The sequence below is a fragment of the Myxine glutinosa genome, chromosome 1, assembly GCF_964187855.1.
Source record: "Myxine glutinosa chromosome 1, kmMyxGlut1.1, whole genome shotgun sequence".
Lineage (NCBI taxonomy): Eukaryota > Metazoa > Chordata > Myxini > Myxiniformes > Myxinidae > Myxine > Myxine glutinosa.
The window spans coordinates 35,742,484-35,765,485 of record NC_136261.1 but is presented as its reverse complement, the minus strand read 5'-3'; the positions used below and the strand labels follow the sequence as shown (position 1 = coordinate 35,765,485).

The 23,002-nt window shown below is 43.5% G+C and overlaps 1 protein-coding gene across 3 annotated transcripts; it reads right to left on the bottom strand.

Moving 5' to 3' along the window:
• Window positions 1–259: 259 nt before the first annotated feature.
• On the bottom strand, window positions 260–21,454 carry LOC137422856 (uncharacterized). Of its 3 annotated transcripts, none has more exons than XM_078770971.1 (5): window positions 20,584–21,454; window positions 16,997–17,094; window positions 15,480–15,912; window positions 2,294–2,434; window positions 260–2,162 (listed from the first exon to the last, which is right to left on the bottom strand). In XM_078770971.1, exons 3-5 carry the CDS (start codon window positions 15,898–15,900, stop codon window positions 880–882), a joined length of 1,845 nt encoding a protein of 614 aa, XP_078627097.1. In that variant the 5' UTR covers window positions 15,901–15,912; window positions 16,997–17,094; window positions 20,584–21,454; the 3' UTR covers window positions 260–879. The 3 variants fall into 3 exon arrangements, with proteins under 3 accessions (XP_078627097.1, XP_078627092.1, XP_078627100.1); XM_078770966.1 differs by having other exon boundaries at window positions 20,592–21,454; XM_078770974.1 differs by having other exon boundaries at window positions 2,294–2,403; window positions 20,592–20,694.
• Between the last annotated feature and the right edge of the window lie 1,548 nt (window positions 21,455–23,002).

The following is a 23,002-nucleotide window of genomic DNA, read 5'->3' as shown; positions in this document are numbered from 1 at the left end:
AATCCTGTTTTCTCATTGTCATTATGGGGTATTGAGTGTAGATTGATGAGGGAAAAAATGAATTTAAACGATTTCAGCAAAAGGCTGGAACAGAACAAAATGTGAAAAAAGTGAAGGGGTCTGAATACTTTCTGAATATTTACACTGAATTCCCGTTTCTACCAATACACACTCCAAAGTCAATTTCTCATTTCAGGTCAGACATCTACTTCATTGACGGGTACCTTTCCTGGAATTCGCAATAACACAGACAGGTGCATTTGTGCTTTTCGTACCTCTTTTTATTGGCAAACCCTTCACAAATTCAAGTTTCGTAAAAAGCAGGAGACTTCTGATAACCTATTTTACAACAAGGTTGTTCTCCCCATATCATACATGTCAATGAAACATGGACGACAACAAGGATTGAGCAACAATTGATGTCCAAACTGCCATGGAAAGATGACATCTGAGCATAACCAAAAAGGGACAAGAAAAACAACTAAATCAGAAAGAACACAAAATTCCGAAACACAGATCACCGAGGAGAGGCTTCCGTCTGGCCACTCTGCCAAAAACACATATTCAATTCATTCATTCATTCATTCAGATGACAATCAAAAAACTCAAATGGAACGTGGCTGGATACTTGGCAAGTACAGAAACAAGAATTACAAACTGGAAACCGAAGGAAAACCCTGAAAGAAGCACAATGAGATCCAATATCAGATTGACAGATTAAGTTATGTTACCATCTGAGTATTTGGCATCAATTTTTCAATATTTCTCTATTGTGAGAAGACAGAGAACCAAATTAGTAAGTTTTACATTTTTTTTAAAGTTGTCATTTTCATATCCAGTCCTCTTTACCTCATTTTTCATATCCTGGTATTTCAGATTTCAGCTCTCTGTATGGATCTTCATATGTGATTTTAAAATGTATTTTTGAGAGAAACCTTTGTCACATATCGAGCATTTGAAAGGTCGCTCTCCTGTATGGATCCTCATATGCCTTTTCAAATGGCTGTTTTGCGAGAAACCTTTATCACATATCGAGCATTTGTGAGGACGCTCTCCTGTATGGATCCTCATATGTAATTTCAAACTGTGTTTTTCAGGGAAACCTTTATCACATATCGAGCATTTGTGAGATCGCTCTCCTGTATGGATCCTCATATGTTTTTTCAAAAATCCTTTTTGAGAGAAACCTTTATCACATATCGAGCATTTGTGAGGACGCTCTCCTGTATGGATCTTCATATGTAATTTCAAACTGCTGTTTTGAGAGAAACCTTTATCACATATCGAGCATTTGAGCAGTCGCTCTCCTGTATGGATCCTCATATGTAATTTCAAACTGCCTTTTTCAGAGAAACCTTTATCACATATCGAGCATTTGTGAGGACGCTCTCCTGTATGGATCTTCATATGTTTTTTCAAATCTCCTTTTTGAGAGAAACCTTTATCACATATCGAGCATTTGTGAGGACGCTCTCCTGTATGGATCCGCATATGCAATTTCAAACTGCCTTTTTCAGGGAAACCTTTATCACATATCGAGCATTTCTGAGGATGCTCTCCTGTATGGATCTTCATATGTTTTTTCAAATCTCCTTTTTGAGAGAAACCTTTATCACATATCGAGCATTTGTGAGGACGCTCTCCTGTATGGATCCTCATATGTGATTTAAAATTGCTGTTTTCAGAGAAACCTTTATCACATATCGAGCATTTGTGTGGTCGCTCTCCTGTATGGATCCTCATATGTGTTTTCAAATCTCCTTTTTGAGAGAAACCTTTATCACATATCGAGCATTTGTGCGGTCGCTCTCCTGTATGGATCTTCGTATGTCTTTTCAAATTGCTGTTACTTGAGAAACCTTTATCACAGACAGAGCACTTGTGGAAGTGTTTTCCAGTGTGGATCCTCATGTGTGTTTTGATGTTACTCATTGAAGCAAAACTCATTCTGCACACATTACACTTATAACGTATTCGCCTTTCTAGACCCTCATTGTTTTTGTTTAATTTCATATTATCCTTGGTGTTGCGAGGCCCACACATGCACTTGTAATTTAAAGAAAGTGAGCCTCGATTTTGTGATCGTTTCTTTAAAAAAGGCTTCTTCCTCACTGTCAAGCTGTGACTGGAGCTTATTTGTCCAATATTTCTTCTGGATTGTTCTACAGAAAGAAAGAACACATTTTCTTTTTTTAGTCAAAATCAAAATGCAAAATATTTAACACATGTCCGAAAATTATATATTTTCTCAACAGAAAAGATTATATGTAATTTTTTTTACGTTTCCACTCACCAGTTGCAAAACAGGAAGCACTTCTGTTTGTCATGTGAATATCATCAGAACCTTCTTTTGCAGATGCACATTTTGAATCTTCTGTGACAGACGAATCGTTGTTGTGTTGTCTGCCTTCCACATTTACAGAAGAGACATCACCTGTGTACAAATCAGCGTCAGTCCTTTGCATGGAAATGAGATCCAGAACCATCTTGAGAGTCATAGAACATGTTACGCCATGGAATGTGTACTTCAATTTAAACATAATAATGAAGTTAAAGATTGTTAAAAATAACAATTATGGATGTTAAGCGTGACTGAAGCAGTCTGCCATATCACCCTTATACACCACCCTATTTGACATGTCCAAGTACTGCTAAACTGGAGGTTCGTGGAAGTAACAAGAAGGCGATTTGTGTTCAACATTGTTCAAGTTTTTTATTCAATTTAAATTAAATAAAGATTGTAAAATTCATCAAAAAAAATTCTGGAATTTACTGGTGTTAAAAATTGTGCTCTGCCCAAAATCCTGCTCGACCACGCTATCACACCTTTTCTCGGTTCTCTTCACCCTCTCTTTTGCTCAAAGTCATCTGCCATCTGCTCGGAAATCAGCCAACATTATCGCTTCATAAAAAAGGTGCAAAAACAGATCCCTGCAACTACAGACCAATGAGCCTACTCCCCATAATTAGCAAGGTCATGGAATCCATCATCGCTTCTGATAATTAATAAACCCTTCTATTCCTTCTCCACAAAGGCTTGATCTGTGATCATCATTTTGGATTCAGACCAGGCCACTCCAATCTGGACATGCTGTTTCTGCTGTCTCAACAATGGATGGAGGCCTCAGTGCTAAACAGGAAATCAGAGCAGTCTCCCTTGACACATGTCGTGCCTTCGCTACGTTTGGGCACCCTGTCCTGCTCACCAAACTCTCCTCTTATGGTATCCAAGGAAATCTCCACGCATGGCTTGCGGACTTCCTGTCCGGTCGTCGTCAACATGTGGCCTGAATAGAATTCTCTCTTCTCCCCTTCCTGTTCAGGCTGGAGTTCCTAAAGGCAGTGTTCTTGGCCCTGTGCTTTTTTATTATTCATTATGGTGTATTCATGAATCATTAACCCCGTGTATTCATCAATGATCTATCCTGCTCTCTGTAAAATCCTCTCCATCTTTTTGCTGATGACTCCACCCCCTGCTGCTCCTTATATCAACCCTACGATCGGCAGGCAGCAGCCTCTTCACTCTCTGCAGACCGGATAAAATCACAAACTGGTCAAACAAGTGGAACATGTCATTCAATCCTGACAAATTTCACACCATCACTATTTCTCTTCATAAAGACCATCTGGAAAACCCTCTGTCACTCAACCTTTGGGGTCTCACTTTCTGCCATGATCTTTCCTGGGAAAACCGCATTTCCAAGCTGGCCTCCAAAGGCGCGACGACTGGGCATCCTCCGTCATGTGAAGTCCTTTCTTGGCACAACTGAACTTCTGGCCACATTCAAAGCTTTCATCCACAGCTTGATGCAGCACTGTTCTCCCCTCTGGGCTGCTGCTTCTGCGTCATACCTAGCTCAGCTACATGCTGTAGAAACCAAAGCTTTTAGAATCATTGGTATCTCCCTCGATGAAGCCGATTCTGAGGACCTTTCACTCTCACCACAGGCAGGTTGCTGGTCTTTCTGTGTTCTACTGACTCCTCTCCAGCCTCGCTCACAAAAAAAATAGTTGGTGGTTGAATTCAGTCAGCTGATATGAAAATCTTGTTTAAATTTCAAGTCAATCGTTTGAAAATTGAGGATTTTAGAAATTTGAAAAGGTTGTTGACCTTTTGGCCAATGTTGTTGTGAAAAAATATTTGGTGGTTGAATTCAGTTCGCTGATATGTAAATCCCATTCAAGTTTTCAAGTCAATCAGATGAAAACTGAGGATTTTAGAAATTTGAAAAAAGTGGTTGACCTTTGGCCTATGTTGACCGTTTGACCTGAAAAATAAATAGAATTCTGTTGGCCCACCAAGTTTATCGTTTTGTGAGGATCGGTTTAAAATTGTGACCTGCAGGCAAGTATAAGTGAGCAGACAGACAAACACAAACACCAGCACGATGCCCAGCCCATTCCCATCTCCTTGAGATGCAGATCAACCTACTGCAACCACAGGACATGTGGTCGGCCCTCGGTAACAACATGTGGAAACATCAATATTACTGCCAAGGTAAGTGAATCTCGATGTGATCTCAATATCCTCCGTACAGAGAGGTACAGACCGTGTCGTAGCATCCGAGATGTCATTGAAAGCCTGGATCCTAAAGTCCATGGACCAGAGGGGCCGATCATACACCCCCTCCCATAATCCTCCTCAACGTGGATAATTATGATCAGTGATGTCTCCTCAGACCAAAAAATGTTAACTTCCAAAAAATTATTTAGGTCTATGTATTCTATGACCCCACTGGTGCACATGTCAAAATGTCCCTTTTTAAATATCTTGACCATTTCTTGAGATATGCTAATTACTTGCACACCAGTTATGTTGCATCTCAATAATTATCAGCTCAAATCACACTGAATTTCACATGTCATTGCTTTTTATTATGTTTCACAATCTGACAAAGTTTAATTGTTTGTCATGTTTTGATTTTATGTCAATGAAGTCATCTCATCTGCATATATTGAAATACATCCATCATATCTGCCGCTATTCTCTCCACTGTGAATGAACACAAATAAATCAAATGAAAAATGTAGGAATGTGTTGCATTTTGCTTTTATCAACATCCAGTCTTCAAATAACTGTTTGAAATATTCACGTGACACACCAATATGCTAATTAATCCATTTGCACAAACAAAAGTATCACAAACACTTATTTCAGTTCATGCAGATGTTGTTTCTGTAATACTTAATGAGGTCACATGACGTCAGCATGCTGAAAGACATCATACATTCTGTATTTAACGCACATAAAAGGGATTTCTATTTTTTTGTTCTGGGTAGAACAAGTATTGATGTTGCAGTCAGAAATAAATAATATACAGTATCAACAATGCACACAACAATTAATTTATTCATAAGCAAAAATTCATAAGCATAAGTTTTCTTCTTCATATACTGTGGAGCATATACTGTGGAGGCTTGCTTCGATCTCTCCACGGCATCAAAGTTTGAGTGTTTTCCCGTTCGTTTCTTTGTCAAATTTCCGCTGGGTATTTTGTTGTGTATGTGTTATTGTGTGTTTCTATTTGGTTTTGGTTTTGTCGTTGTTGCAAATTTGTGTGTAATTAGTCGTTTTTTTTGTTCGCGCCTCGTGCGGCCTGGTCTCTCCAGGCTCCCTCCTCCCATCAGTGTTTTGTGAATATGGGTTCTTTCCTTCATAGTATTTGCTTGTTTCTTTGATTTTCTTTTCTCCCCCCTACCTCTCACGAACATCTTACCCTTTGTCCAGCGTTTTGAAAACAGAACAAACAAATAAACAAACAAACAAAAAAAATTCTATATTAATTCTTTCTCTCCTCCCGGACACGTGCTTGTTCCCTCTCCTCCTCGTCTCGACTTGTGCCCCACCCCCTATATCTCGTTTTTCTTCCACCTCTGCTCCTGCTTTCTCAAATCCACGTTCTCACTTAGAGACTTTTCCCAGATTGTTTTTCATGGTTTTTTAAAATATTATTTTAATATGTTTAAACCGCAGCCGTGATGATGACGCCGCCCTCCCCCCCACCCAGAATTTCCATGTTTCAAACGTTTCCCAGTGTGTACCCCGGATTAGAATAGGTACACAGTATCCCTGCGTGTCGTAAGAGACGACTAAGAGGGTTGGCGTCAGGATGGGCATCCGGCCATAAAAACATTGCCTCAAAAAGAGAACCATGACAATTACAACTACATATGGGCAGTGTACAGCCCGAAGTGGAGATCGGTTTCTGAGGTTTGGGACATGGAATGTAGGGACAATGACAGGGAGATCAGGAGAAGTGGTGGAAGTATTGGTCAGAAGAAGAGTGGACATATGTTGTGTGCAAGAGACGAGATGGAAGGGAAGTAGTGGGAGAATGGTGAAGGGCAGGCAGGGACAGAAATACAAGTCTGCGTGGCAAGTGTGCCCGGAGGGCGTGAATGGTGTTGGTGTCCTGTTTTCTGAGGAGTTTGTAGACAGTGTGGTGAGTGTGACTAGAGTGAGTGATAGGTTGATGATGGTGAAAATGATGATTGGAAAGCTCTTGGTGAACGTCATCTCGGGATATGCTCCGCAGGTTGGTCGAAGCGATGAAGAGAAGGACAAGTTCTGGTGTGCGATAGAGAAGCTGATGGAAAACGTGAAAGATGAGGAAGTTGTTGTGGTAGGAGGAGACCTAAATGGACATGTGGGAAGGAGTATGGATGGTTTTGACGGAGTTCATGGGGGTTACGGATATGGTGTGAGAAATGGAGAAGGTGAAAGGATTTTGGAGTTTGCTGATGGAGTTGATTTGTTGATTTGTAATACTCAGTTCCAGAAAGAGGATAATAAGCTTGTTACATACACGTCAGGTGGGTCGACGACAACCGTTGACTACCTGATGGTGCGTAGGCGAGATAGGGGGCACATCCGGGACACAAAGGTGATCCCGATCCCGGGGGAGGAGGCTGTTTCACAGCACCACTTGGTTGTCTGTGACATAAGGGTGAAAGGTGCGAGGAGAGCTCGGCGGGTGAAGTACCAACCGAGAATGAAGGTGTGGAGGTTGAAAGAGGTGACAGTAAGGGAGGCATTAAAAGAGAGGCTGAGTAGGGTCGAGGATGATGTGGTTGAGCTTGAAAGTGGTTGGATGTCAATGAAAGCTGGTCTGTTGGGAGCCGTTGGTGAGGTATGTGGATGGACAAAAGGACCACCGAGGCACTCGGAAACATGGTGGTGGGATGATGAAGTTGGAAAGAGGATTGACGAGAAGAGGAAGAAGTTCAAGGTGTGGCAGAAGGCGAAGGGTACGGGAGCAGAAACAGCAGAGCATGAAAGTTATAAGGCAGCCAAGAAGGCTGCAAAGAAAGAGGTAGCAAAGGCGCAGGAGGCATGTAGGAAAATGTTCGGAGAACGCTTGGATTCGGAAGAGGGTCAGAAAGCAGTATTCAGGATTGCAAAGCAGATAGCGAAAGAGAGGTGTGATGTGATGGGGGTGAGTTGCTTGAAGGATGAAGTGGGACAAATCGTTGTCGACCCAGATGGAATTAAAGGAAGATGGAAAAGATATATGGAAATGCTGTTGAATACAGAGAATGAATGGGATGGCAACATGGAGAGTAACCCAGTTTTAGTACCGGCAGAGAAGATAACTGAGAAGGAAGTTGAGGAAGCGATAAAAGCAATGAAGGGTAGAAAAGCGGGAGGGCCGACGGGAGTTGTGGGAGATATGTTGAAGGCAGCAGGAAGTTGGGGTGTGAAGAGAATGACAGAGATGTGTAATCTGGTGGTGAAAGAAGGCCGCATTCCAGTGGATTGGGAACTGAGTACCCTCGTCCCTCTATACAAGGGGAAAGGTGACCCTCTGGAGTGTGGCTCGTGCCGAGCGATAAAGCTGTTGGAGCATGGAATGAAGGTATTGGAAAGGGTGTTGGAGAGGAGGATAAGGAAGAAAGTCAAGATCGACGAAATGCAGTTTGGATTTATGCCAGGAAGAGGAACGACAGACGCGCTTTTCATTGTGAGGCAGTTGCAGGAGAAGTACATGGAGAAGAGGAAGAAGTTGTTTCTTGGGTTTGTTGATCTGGAGAAAGCATTCGATAGGGTTCCACGCAAAGTATTGACATGGGCATTGAGGAAGTTAGGAGTGGAGGAATGGTTCATCAGAGTAGTGATGGCAATGTACAAAAGAGCACGCACAGCTTTTTTTTCTTTTTTTCTATTTTCTTTTTGTATACTGAATCGAGGCTCGTGAAAGAGCTGACATTTACTTCACAAACAAATCAACCAGACAAACAAAATATATAAAAAGAGGGAGCGGAAGACAAGAGAATGGGAAGCACACAAACACTTGAGAGCACACAACATTTAAGAGCAGGGCGATGTGTGGGAGGGAGGGGGGGGGGGGGGAGAAGTATAAAACACAAGGACACCAAGGACTTCCAGGACAGAAGTTGGTATTTCAAAAAGTGGAATTGGGGTGAAATTATCAGGGATAGAAAAGATCAAGGTTTTGGATGGGGGAAGATAAGAGATGGTGGTGAACAGCTGTTTTAAAGTCCTGGAGGGTGGAGTGGGATTGAATAGAGTGAGGGAGTTTGTTCCAGAGGCGGGAGAAAAGAGGAATGAAGGAGTGAAGGTGAACAGAGAGTCTTGATTTTGGCAGTTTAACCATAAGAGGGTTGCAGGCAGATCTTGTGCGACCTGTTGGAATATTTGCGGGACAGAGCCCAGAGAGAGCTGGGGGGGGCAAGGCCAGAGAGGAGTCGGTAGAAGACAGAAAGACCACCAACCTGCCTGCGGTGAGTGTGTGAGAGGCCCTTGGAGTTAGCTTCATCGTGGGAGATTCCAATGATTCTGAATGCTTTGCTTTCAACAGCGTGAAGACGAGCTAGGTGTGAGGCAGGAGCACCAGCCCAGAGGGGAGAGCAGTATTCCCATTGAGCTGCGGATGAAAGCCTTGTATGTGGTGAGGAGCTCAGGTGTGCTAAGGAAGGACTTGGCACGACGGAGGATGCCCAGTCGGCGACTGGCTTTGGAGGCCAGATTTGAAATGTGGTTTTCCCAGGAAAGATCATGGCAGATAGTGAGACCCAAATGTTTGAGTGACAGAACTTCTTGGAGAGGATTATTCAGAAAGTAGATGGGAGGGTTGTCCAGTCGGTCTTTTCGGAGAGACATCGTAAGAGTGTGAGATTTGTCAGGATTGATAGACATGTTCCACTTGTTTGCCGAGTCTGTTATTTTGTCCAGGTCTGCAGAGAGTGAGGAGGCTGCAGACTGCCGATCTGAGGGATTAAGAATGGAGCGACAGAGAGTAGAGTCATCACTCATCAGCAAAGAGATAGAGAGGATTTTTAAGAGAGTCGGAGAGATCATTGATGAAGACCAGAAAAAGCACAGGGCCCAGAACACTGCCTTGGGGAACTCCAGCCTGAACAGGAAGAGGAGATGAGAGAAACCCATTCAGGGCCACACGTTGACTACGACTAGAGAGGAAGTCCACCAGCCATGCGTGGAGATTTCCATGGATACCAACAGAGGAGAGTTTGGTGAGCAGAGCGGGGTGCCAGACCGTATCGAAGGCACGTGATATGTCAAGGGAGACAGCTCAAATTTCCTGTTTGGCATTGAGGACCTCCATCCATTGCTGAGAAAGCAGTAGCAGCATGTCCAGAGTAGAGTGACCAGGTCTGAAACCAAATTGATGATCAGAGATCAAGCCATTGGAGAAGAGGAAATATTTCATATCTGAAGCAATGATGGATTCCATGACTTTACTGATAATTGAGAGAAGGCTGATTGGTCTGTAGTTGCTGGAGTTGTTGTATGCAGATGATCTGGTGTTGATTGCGGAAAGTATGGATGGACTGAAGGAAAAGATGAGCAAGTGGAAGGAATGTATGGAGACAAAAGGTCTGAAGGTGAATATCGGAAAGACGAAGGTGATGGCAAGTGGTAAAGCATGTGGTGAGGTGGAAAGAACTGGGAAGTGGCCCTGTGCTGTGTGTAGGAAGGGTGTCGGAGTGAACTCCATTCAATGTACAATGTGCGCTGAGTGGGTTCATCAAAAATGTAGTGGTCTGAGAGGGTCATTAACCATTGTGGCAGCTACATTCAAATGTAAGGTGTGCACAGAGGGAGCTGCAGATGGAGGAAATGTTGAGTTGGATATTGGAGACGGCATGAAGCTGGAAGGTGTGAAAACATTTTGCTACCTCGGAGACATGCTGAATGGAGAAGGTGGATCAGACTCGGCAACGGTTGCGAGAGTGAGATGTGCATGGAAGAAGTTTCGGGAACTGAGTGGCGTGCTGATGATGAGGGGAGTGTCGTTGAAGCTGAAGGGAAAGGTGTATGCTGCATGTGTGAGAAGTGTTATGATTTATGGGAGTGAGACATGGGTAATGAACGTAGAGCAGCAACGAAGGTTGGAAAGGGTGGAAATGCGAATGGTTCGACGGATATGCGGAGTATCGTTGAGAGAGAGGAAGACAAATGATGAATTGTGAAAGATGATGGGAATAGAGCCTGTGATTGATGCTGTGAAGAGGAACAGGTTGAGATGGTTTGGTCATCTGTTGAGGAAGGATGAAAGTGACTGGTTGAGAAGAGTGATGGAAATGAATGTAGAAGGAAGTAGAGGACGGGGAAGACCGAAAAAGACTTGGCTAAAGATGGTGGAAGAAAAAATGCGGGCAAGGGGGTTAACAAGGAGATATGCAGAAAATAGGGCAAAATGGAGAAGATTGTCATGGGGACCGCAAGGCTAACCCCCGCTCTAGTAGGGAAAATGGCCTTTAAAATGCATGTTGTTGTTGTTCTTATATAAGCAAACATGCAAATCACCTTGATAACGAATAAAACATGTATTCTAAAAACAATTCACAAGTAGGTTGTGACATTCCATTGGACTATTCACTTGTTTCAAGGAATTAAAGAAAACCATGAATATGTCTCCACAAAGAATACTTTTTTTAACGTGATATTATGTAGATCAGCAAAATCACTTCAATTCAAAGTTTCATTATCAACTTCTGGATCATATTTTGTGGAGACTGATTGTCTGAGAGAGTGTCAATATGTTTGGGTCATTTGAGTATTTTGGGTCATTTGAGTCTTTTGGGTCATTTTTGAGTCCTTTGGGTCATTTGAGTCGTTTGGGTTCCTCTGAATATTTGGGGTCCTTGGGTCTTTTCAGTCCTCTGGGTCTTTGGGGTATTCAAATGTCTTTGTGGTATTTAAGGCTCTTTGGGGTAATTTGGGTATTAGTGTCCACTGAGTCCTCAGGGTATTTAAGGGTCTCCGGGGTCTTTTGAATCATTTGGGTTTTTGGGATATTTAAGGGTGTTTGGGGTATTTTGGGTATTTGTGGTCTTCATGGTGTTTTGGTCTTTAAGTGTCTTGGGGTCTTTTAAGTCTTTTCGGTATTTGTGGGTCTTTGGGGAATTTTGGGTTTTTGTGGTCTTTTTGGTCTTCGGGATTTTATGGGTCTTCGGGATATTTTGGGTCTTCTGGGTTATTGGGGTCTTTTCATTATTTTGGGTCTTCAGGATCTTGAGGGAATTTTGGGTCTTCAGGGACTTTTGGATCCTCGGGGTCTGTTGGGTCTTTAGGATATTTTGGGTGTTTGGGGTCTATTGGGTCTTCAGGATCTTTTGGGTCCTCTTGATCCAGGGCCGTTTGGATCCTCTCGTTCGTTTTGCATCCTCAGGGTCGTTTGGGTCTTTTGAATCCTTGAGGTGTTTTGTGTCTTCTGGGTCCTTGGGTTATTTTGGGTCCTCAGTCTTTTAGGTCTTTTAACCGGTGGACAAACGGTCATGTTCAAAGATTGCCCATTAAAACCACACATAAAACCCCATCCCCTCCTAAAGCGCAACTCAAAGCCTTTAAAACCCAACATGATAAAGGGGGACAGACAAACATTGTGTTTTATATGGTAGATATCCAACAAAAAATACCAGAAATTGACAATTTTAGGCGACCTTTACCTTTTGACCACAAAAGCGATGGGCTTCAGCAACCCAATATGCAAACCCTGCTCAAATTTCAAGTCAATCGTGTGACAATTGATGATTTTATACAACCTTGAGCGTTTGTTCTGACAAAAAAAAAACAATCGGCTTCTCGCTTTTGATTGGTGAACCACTGCAGTGACACAGTATGCAAAATCTTAAAATTCCAGGTCAATTGGATGAAAATTGATGATTTTATGTGACACTGATCTTTGACCTTTTCACCAAATTATTAATTTGTCTTGTCCATCTTCTCAAAATAAAGAAATGTTGAAAACTTCATGACAAAGCTCAAATGGTACAAAAAGTTAGGGGACAGACACACACAGACAAACCTAATTAATGAGCAAGGACATGGATACACCATGACGAACACACACAAGATGGCATCAAAGAAGCTGGCACATAATGTCCTCGTCACACCATCTCACTTGGACTCATGGCTTAGACCCGCTGATGGTGGTCCAGAAACCAGGACCTTGGTGATGAAGGGAAGGAAAGGAAGGCGCTGCAGGTGAGAGAGGGCTGGTGATGAGTGGGATAGAGAGAGTTATTTAAGGAGTGGAGATGAAGCTCGATACGAGGTACTCAATACGCGAACGAGGCCTTGCGATTGATTGCATGCTGTGCGTAGCCTCAGAGGAAACGTGTGCAGAGAAGCAATCGACAAACGTAATGTCGAGTCACCAGCTCGGGAATCACTGAGGTGGGAAACTACTTCGGATGGGCCACAGGAGGGTGGGGGAAGGTTAGAGCCTTCGACAAACGAAATGTGTGTTGGAAATAAAGGCAAAAACAAATTATGGGACACAGATCACCGTGTGGTGTTAGTATGTGCGGCGGCACCAAGCTCAGTCCAAAGAATGAATCCTGCCCCCTCCTCTAGTGGGAAGAAAGACCAACACACAATTGGATAGAGATTTGGAACAAGCCAAGAGGCTGTGGAGGTGCTACCCATCTCAAAAATTAAACTCAAGAAAAGGAACCTTGGAGCATGGAGGAGAAGGAGTCCATTTACAACTGTAACGTCTTTTCAAGACATCAACATTAGAGGGTGGCCAGTGGAAGAGCTACATTAATGGACCAGCTGAAGACCAGATTGACCACCAGAGCAGAGATGGTGCTATCCAAAAAAATTGAAAAAGTTGTGTCAAAGGCACATAAATCCTAAAATAAAAATAACAAGCGTTACGCCTAGGTCCCCCGTCGGGGAAGTGATGTGAGTTGACAAAGTGGAACACGCAGAAAACATGCTATGATATGATATTTCGCTCACAAGGGTCAGACAAACATGGAGGCGGCCATCTTGGATTTTGACGTGGTGACCCAATTTTCAATAGCGTTCTTCCTTATGCCGAGATTCACCCACACACCAGAAGGTACTTCGCTTATTTTTCAAGATATTTCGCTCACAAGGTTCAGACATATATATATATGGTGGCGGCCGTCCTGGATTTTGAAGTGGCGACCCACTTTACAAAAGCGTTCGTCCTTATGCTGAGATACACCCACACACCAAATTAGAAGTTGGTACTTCGCTTATCTTTCAAGATATTCTTCTCACAAGATTCAGACATACATCGTGGTGGCCATCTTCGATTTTGACGTGGCGACCCAATTTTCAATAGCGTTCGTCCTTATGCCGAGATACACCCAAACACCAGATTAGAAGTTGGTACTTCGCTTATTTTTCAAGATATTCATCTCACAAGGTTCAGACATACATGGCGGTGGCCATCTTGGATTTTGACGTGGCGACCCAATTTTCAATAGCGTTCTTCCTTATGCCTAGATACACCCACACACCAGATTAGAAGTTGGTACTACGCTTATTTTTCAAGATATGCAGGTTACAAGGTTCAGACATACATGGCATCAGACATACATGGCGGCGGCCATCTTGGATTTTGACGTGGCGACCCAATTTTAAACAGCGTTCTTGCTTGTGCCTAGATACACCCACACACCAGATTAGAAGTTGGTACTTCGCTTATTTTTCAAGATATTTTGCTCACAAGGTTCAGACATATATATGGTGGCGGCCATCTTGGATTTTGACGTGGCGACCCAATTTTCAATAGCTTTCGTCCTTATGCCGAGATACACCCACACACCAAATTAAAAGTTGGTACTTCACTTATTTTTCAAGATATCCATCTCACAAGGTTCAGACATACATGGCGGCGGCCATCTTGGATTTTGACGTGGCGACCCAATTTTCAGTAGCGTTCTTCCTTATGCCTAGATACACCCACACACCAGATTAGAAGTTGGTACTTCGCTTATTTTTCAAGATATGCAGGTTACAAGGTTCAGACATACATGGCATCAGAAATACATGGCGGTGGCCATCTTGGATTTTGACGTGGGTTGCACCCACACACCAAATTCGAATGCGGTCCTTCGCTTACGCACGCATGCATGCACGCCCGCACGGACGGACGGATGGACACACGGACGGAGGGGAAAGCCATAGTCCCCCTTTCGCTCCGCTGAGCGACGGGGGACAAAAAGAGACAACGGTGAAGGGCAGATGGCAAGCAAAAGAAATGGTGAGGATGAGAGCCACGTGCTCACCAGTGATGGACAGAGGAGAGGTGGAAAAGTGGCCACAATAGCATGGGGAGAAACTGCGCGATGAAGCAATGGTTTGGAATGCGGAGCGTCACTCGGGACACAACGACGAAGGCGTGGTGAGGGAGAGGTGGAGGTGGAGGAGACAAAGAACCACCCTAATACGGAGGGGAAACAGACCAGAGTTACAATCGTGGACCGAGTGAAAACATCAACACAATTGAACAGGATGAAAATGAGAACGGCAGATGATAACACAGAAGGACAGAAGGAACAGGGATGTGAAGGAGAGAAGCACTATAAGGATGATGAGGAACATCAAATACTGGAATAAGAGCTGGCAAACAAAATAGTGGAGATGACATTGACACCATTTGGAGAAAGACCATAACTACATGAGAAAACAACCAATGGACAAAAATGCTGTTTGGGCGGCACCCAAATACACAACAAGGAATGTGGAGTAATCCACTAACCCATCTGCAAAAATCTCAACATTCCAGCTCCAGAAACTCATGGAAACGTTATCCAAAAGCAATCACTGAAAACAATGAAGTCATCCCTTGCTCAGGTACAACCTAATGATCCCACCGGGCACAGGAAACAAAGCATTGCGACTGGATATCACATTTGGGTTCAAAAAAAGAAGGAAAGCAGAAGGGCTAATTGAAGGATCCACATCCGGATCTTCACCAAAATCTAACCGATAAGTCCTCGTCACACATGCAACCGGTCCACCAAGATTCGTCAGAAAAAATATGAATGAATATGAATTGTACAGAATCCATCCATAATGTTTTGAGATATCCTGCTCACAGACAAACATACAGGGGTGTAAGCATAACTTTCATCCACCTTTGGTGGCAGAGGTAAAAATAAAAAATAAATCACAGAACATAAAGGTTACTTCTTCACATGCTATGTTGTATTTTTAAAAATACGTCACGTACCAGACTTGGGTGTAAATCCATCATCCTGAAATTGGAGACTGCGGAAACCACGGAGCCTGATCCCACAGAAACCAGAAACGTTGTCCTGGTGCACATTTTGGGATCCGAAAATCTTTTCACAGAAACTGGAAAGTTCCCGAATAACATTCTCTAAGGTGACGAAAATACTTCCCAAAAGAGAAGAACCTGCAATCTGGACATGTTGCGGCTTCGAAAAAGAGTTCATAAATGTACAGAAGTCAGCGTACATCGCAAATTGTAATTTCTGTTTGGCGAGAGAGAGGAGCTCGGTCCGTAATGGATCCGACTCAGCGCAAGCTCGAATAACCTTCTGGTCCTCAATTCCGAGCTCGTCCATCACTGCTTGGGCTGTTTCTGCTCTCAGGCCTTGGGACTTGAGCCATTCCAAGAAGTTCTCCATTTCACCGATTACCTGCCAAGGATACAATGTTTGTGTTAATCATAGAAAAGTTATACATGTTATTTTCTTTACTCACTTTGGAATGTTTTGTGAGTTATTATCTTCTCCAATTTGATCACGTGTCCAGATAAACGGTAAACGTATCCAGCTTTATCACCACATTTACACCGTCAGTTTACCTAATAGACACCCACACTCACCTTTGAGCTGTGAAGCATGGTCCCAAATAAATGATTTGCCAGTCCGTTATCCTGATGAGCCCAAAATAAGGTGGGAAGCTGCATCGGCCGCTCTAATTCCAGGTATTTGTGACCAAAACCTCTGTCTTCAAATACCCGAGTAGTACATCGATGCTATCCTAGTTTGAAGGTTTGTGTTGGCCAAAAATAAACATTTAAGTCTTAAATATAGTCATGCTTACGTCAGTGAGATACCTGGTTTGCTTCTGAGAACCAATCAGATCAATCTGAGGGGGATGGGTGAGAGGCCGACTCACAGAGTACTCGCAAAGAAGATTGTTTGTGACGTCGGCAAAGTTGCTTTCAGTTTATTCCTGGTGTTAGATTTTGTACCAGTCACAAGTGAAAACCCTGACCCGTGGTGGTGAAAAGTAACAGGAACTTCATTGGCCGCTTTGACTGAATCCGCTGCCACTGTAAATCCAAACTTAATATATTCAGGGTCGTATTTTCTGACGATGAGTTTCACCTCCTTTTCGCAACTCCTGAAGTTTCGCCACCATCGTCGGTTTTTCCTTTCAGTTAACGGTCCATGTTTGTCAAAATAAAACACAGTAAAAGTAAAATACACCAGCCTGCCTTTTCGTGTGAACACGAGATTCCCGAGACATTCTCCATACCGGAAACACATTCATCAACCAAATACGGTCAATGGCGAAACTGCAAATGCCGAATCCGCGAATGTTACGGATGGAAAACCTCACGTCATTTCCTAATTCACCTTTAAACTCAATCTCTCCATATTTTCATTTTAAACAGCATCATTCCAATCACAAATTAACACAATAACATTAATAATAACTTCTTTTTTGAGAGTTAAACTTTGCGAACACTCATGAGGTAAACGAATAACCTGCCTTCTCAGGTGGGTATGATATCCGTGGACCACGAGGTTGCACCTTCCGGCCCAGTGATGGTCATGACCCACCGGTTGAGAATCTCTGGCCTAAACGACCTGTCAGAGAAGATCGTCCAGCTTTAGTTTTGGATGCAGCAGATGGGACTGACATTTTTTTTCCATATGAACGCCACATAGATCCCTCATCCATCCACCATCTACAACCTTTATAACACCTCCTCATTTAGAGGTCACGTTGGATATACAGGTTAATAATAAAAACTTTCTGACTGGTTCGTAGTTTTTTTTTTTTTTTTTTGTGTGTACAAGATCGAGGCTCGTGAAAGAGCTAACATTAATCACACAAAAAGTCAAACCGACACACAAAACACAAAAAATAAGGGGAGCGGCAGACAAGATGGGGAGAGAGGGAGAGAGGAGAGGGGGAGGGACACAAACACAACATTTGAGAGCAGGGACAACGGGAGAAATGTGGGAGGGGGAGGGCTTTGGGGGAGGTGGGAGAGGTATAAAACATATGAACACTGCAAGGACTTCCAGGAAAGAAGTTGGAATTAAAGAAAGAAAAAAAAGTGTATCTGGGGTGAATTAGCAGGGGTAGAAAACATCAAGGTTTTGGATGGGGGAAGATAAGAGATGGTGGTGAACAGCTGTTTTAAAGACCTGGAGAGAGGAGTGGGATTGAAGGGAGTGGGGGAGTTTGTTCCAGAGGTGGGAGAAAAGGTGAATGAAAGAGTGAAGGTGAGCAGAGAGCCTAGATTTTGGCAGTTTAACCATAAGAGGGTTGCAGGCAGATCTTGTGCGACCTGAAGGAATATTGGGGGGACAGAGCACAGAGAGAGCTGGGGGAGCAAGGCCGGAGAGGAGTCGGTAGAAGACCGAAAGACCACCAACCTGCCTGCGGTGAGTGAGTGAAAGGCCCTCGGAGTTAACTTCATCGCAGGAGATTCCAATGATTCTGAAAGCTTTGGTTTCAACAGCGTGAAGCCGAGCTAGGTGTGAGGCAAGAGCACCAGCCTAGAGGGGGGAACAGTATTCCATTGAGCTGCGGATGAAAGCCTTGTATGTGGTGAGGAGCTCAGGTGTGCCAAGGAAGGACTTCGCACGACGGAGGATGCCCAGTCGGCGACTGGCTTTGGAGGCCAGCTTGGAAATGTGGTTTTCCCAAGAAAGATCATGGCAGATGGTGAGACCCAAAAGCTTGAGCGACAGAACTTCTTGGAGAGGATTGTTGAGAAAGTAGATGGGAGGGTTTTCCAGTCGGTCCTTTCGGAGAGACATTGTAAGAGTGTGTGATTTGTCAGGATTGAAAGACATGTTCCACTTGTTTGACCAGTCTGTGATTTTGTCCAGGTCTGCAGAGTGAGGAGGCTGCAGACTGCCGATCTGAGGGATGAGGAATGGAGCGGCAGATCGTGGAGTCATCAGCAAAGAGATAGAGAGGATTTTCCAGAGAGTCAGAGAGATCATTGATGAAGACCAGAAATAGCACAGGGCCCAGAACACTACCTTGGGGAACTCCAGCCAGAACAGGAGGGGAGATGAGAGAAATCCATTCAGGGCCACACGTTGCCTTCGACCAGAGAGGAAGTCCGCAAGCCATGAGTGGAGATTTCCATGGATACCATAGGAGGAGAGTTTGGTGAGCAGAGCGGGGTGTCAGACCGTATCGAAGGCATGTGATATGTCGAGGGAGACAGCTCTGATTTCCTGTTTGGCATTGAGGACCTCCATCCATTGTTGAGACAGCAGAAGCAACATGTCCAGAGTAGAATGACCTGGTCTGAATCCAAATTGATGATCAGAGATCAAGCCATTGGAGAAGAGGAAGGATTTGATATCCGAAGCAATGATGGATTCCATGACTTTGCTGATAATTGGGAGCAGGCTGATTGGTCTGTAGTTGCAAGGATCTGTTTTTGCACCTTTTTGTGTAAAGCGGTAATGTTAGCTGATTTCCAAGATGCTGGCAGATGACCTTGAGCAAAAGAAAGTGTGAAAAGAACAGAGAGAGGGTGAGATAGAGCGGCAGAGCAGGATTTTAGGACCCGTGGGCTGATGCCGTCTGGTCCAGTTGCAGAATCAGAGTCGAGGTTTGACAGAAACTTCTCCACCTTGTCAGGAGAGAAGGACACAGAGTCCAGGAGCAGTTGGGTTCGACTGGGAAAGGTGGGAACAGAGAGAGATGGGTTTGGGACACAAGATTTTGAGGCAAACACAGAGTTGAGGCATTCGGCTTTGTCACGTGCGGTGTCAACTGTGTAGCCATTTGAGGTAAGGGAGGGAATGGAGGGGGAACAAACACCAGAAACGGATTTGACCAGACACCACCAGGATTTGGAGGAAGGAGACAGGTTTGAGAGTTCAATCTTGAGTGTGGAGAGATCATGCTTCCTGGCACTCCTCAGGGTAGACACACACTTGTTCCGAGCTTGGTGGAAGGAACTGAGATTGCCTTCAGTTGGATTTGCCTTCCAAGAGGCAAAGGCAAGTTGTTTCAGGGCAACTGCCTCACCACAGATTCAGTGTACCATGGACGGGAGGAAGGGTAAGACAACTGAAGACGAGATGGGATAAATCTGTGCATGAGAGAGAGCAGTTTGCTTTAGTTAAAAGTTTAGTTAAACTTTAGTTAAAAGGAGAAATGAGGTTTCACCATCGCTGTATGACGTTTTGTGATGACGTCATATAAAACTGACAAAAGAAGGCACCTGAGTTGTACAATGACAAAATAAGGTTCATTAGTAAATGGAATAACCCGTGAGTTCGGCGGAACGTTGCGGTTTTTAAAATCAGAACTCCTGTCCCGAGGATGATGATGCAACCAAACTACCCGGGGGGTGATGATGCAACCAAACTACCCAAGGATGATGATGCAACCAAACTACCCGAGCGGGGATTATGCAATCAAACTAGACGAGGATGATGATGCAACCAAACTACCCAAAAGGTGATGATGCAATCAAGCAACCTGAGGATGATGATGCAATAAAACTACCCGAGTGGTGATTATGCAACCAAACTAGACGAGGATGATGATGCAATCAAACTACCCGAGGATGATGATGCAATCAAACTACCCGAGCGGTGATTATGCAACCAAACTAGACGAGGATGATGATGCAATCAAACTACCCGAGGATGATGATGCAACCAAACTACCCGAGGATGATAAATTTGGCGACATTTCGGGCGCTAAAAAGTTGAGTTCTGGCGATCTATGAATTTAATGCAAATCGGCGCTCAGCGGGACGAGGAGTTGAGACGAGAGGTTCGGGACGAAGTGTTGAGAGGGTCGGGACGAGGTGTTGAGAGGGTCGGGACGAGGTGTTGAGAGGGTCGGGACGAGGTGTTGAGAGGGTCGGGACGAAGTGTTGAGAGGGTCGGGACGGGGTGTTGAGAGGGTCGGGACGAGGTGTTGAGAGGGTCGGGACGAAGTGTTGAGAGAGAGGGTCGGGATGAGGTGTTGAGAGGTTCGGGACGAAGTGTTGAGAGAGAGGGTCGGGATGAGGTGTTGAAACCACAAAATACTTTGTTCCATAGATGTCCGACATGTTTATACACTGAATTATAATGAAGGAATACCTTGTTACCTCTTTATCCTGGGCTCCAAAGACGAGTTTTCTTGCTCAGATTCGGCGGCTTCTCTTCCGCTCAAAGACGTTTGGCGAATGAATAAACGCCGGAAGAGCGACTTTCGAACATGGTCGAAATAATCACACACGTACATTACAAAGTATTCCAATGCATGACTCTGGGCTAGACAAACACATCTTGTGGTAAAAAAAGTGTTCAAACTAAAGTATATCGATACAAATCAGGGGTAATATACAGCACTATTTCCTGATTACGTATGTACACAAACTTGTGAGTTGTGATGCGGTCCTCGCCAAGAATACTGTGCTGTGTGACCGGAAGTGCGTCAGATCAAGACACCGGTTGACTAAATTTAACATTACCAGATGCAGTACAAAGAAAATAAAAATATATCAAATAGTGAAGTTATATTTAACAACCAGTAACAGCAAATATAATTATACGATGTTGTCATTGACACCGATCCCTCTGAACCCATGTGTGGTGAGGCGCCCGAGCCACGTCAGTATCATTAAAACTTTGATTAAGGGATCTTCAAACATTGAAGCATTTCTTATGACCGTCTCCATCCACTCGGTAAGGTATCCCGACAGACTACGATCGATTGTTGCACATTTATTCACTCTGCAGATACAGCCCCGATTCACCTCAGCGTCATCCGAGCTGGGCCGTAACTTCCGGAAACGGAAATGAAATGAACCCGTGGTCACGGTGACGGAATAAAACGGGGGATATTTGCACCTTCATACATGACATCCTCCCCTTTATGTCCAAAATTAGCAAGAGCAATACGTGCTCGATTTCCAAAATTGACATTTCAAAAGCAACATTTCCAAAACGTGAAAATAGAACATGTGTCAACGTGAAAATAGAAACCGACACACAAAACCATCTTGAAAATAGAACATGTGTCAACGTGAAAATAAAACATGTGTCAACGTGCAAATAGAACATGTGTCAATGTGAAAATAGAACATGTGTCAACGTGAAAATATAACATGTGTCAACGTGAAATAGAACATGTGTCAACGTGAAATAGAACATGTGTCAACGTGAAAATAGAACACATGTCAATGTGAAAATAGAACATGTGTCAACATGAAAATAGAACATGCATCAACGTGAAAATAGAACATGTGTCAATGTGAAAATCCAACATGTGTCAATGTGAAAATAGAACATGTGTCAACATGAAATAGAACATGTGTCAACATGAAAATAGAACACATGTCAATGTGAAAATAGAACATGTGTCAACGTGAAAATAGAACATGCATCAACGTGAAAATAGAACATGTGTCAACGTGAAAATACAACATGTGTCAATGTGAAAATAGAACATGTGTCAACGTGAAAATAGAACATGTGTCAACGTGAAAATAGCACATGTGTCAACGTGAAAATAGAACATGTGTCAACGTGAAAATAGAACATGTGTCAACGTGAAAATAGAACATGTGTCAACGTGAAAATAGAACATGTGCCAACGTGAATATAGAACATGTGTCAACCTGAAAATAGAACATGTGTCAACGTAAAAATAGAATGAATGTGCAATATGTGCAATCTGATCTGAGACGGGGCAAATATTTTTTTTTGCAAAATTGGCAAAAAAGGCAAAGAAAAAGCCGAATCCCAACTGAGTTTTTCTCCCCGAGTCACTCGCTGCCTTAAGTCATTGTCGTGTGTATATCCAGGGATGTTTTATTGAGCTGCGTATATTTAAGATGGTTTGCAATCCTGATTAATTATCCTTGAGACGTCTCTACCATTTTATTGGAGTCCACCTGTGGCCAATTCAATTGATTTGACATGATTTAGAAAGAAACACACCTTTCTATATAAGGTCCCAGTTGACAGTGCATGTCAGGGCAGAAACTCTTCTGTGATGTCCAAAGAACTGTCCGTATAACTCTGAGATAGAATTGTAAGGAGGTATAGAATCTAGGTAAGGGTATAAAACGATTTTGAGTGTTGAAAGACCCCAAGAGCACAGTGAACTCCATCATTAGGAAATACAAAGAATATGGAACTCCCCAGACTCTTCCAAGGGCTGGCTGTCTGACCAAACTGAGCAACTGGGTAAGAATAAGGACTTTGGTCAGGGAGGTGAAGAAGAACCCAATGACCACTCTGACAAAACTGCAGAGTTCCTTGGCTGAGATGGGAGAACCTACTGGAAGGACAACAGTCTCTGCAGCACTTCACAAATCTCGGCTTTATGGGAGAGTGAATTTTATGAATTTTCATCGTCATCTGTGCCTTTAGTTGACTAATCAACAACAGCACCTGGTCGCTGCCGCACTGCGAGGACAACGGCAATCCACTATTCCATGCCATTAGTGCTGCCTTTTCCAAGCGTTTGAGGGGGGGGGGGGGGGGGAGAGAGGAGGGGGTTGTGTCCTCA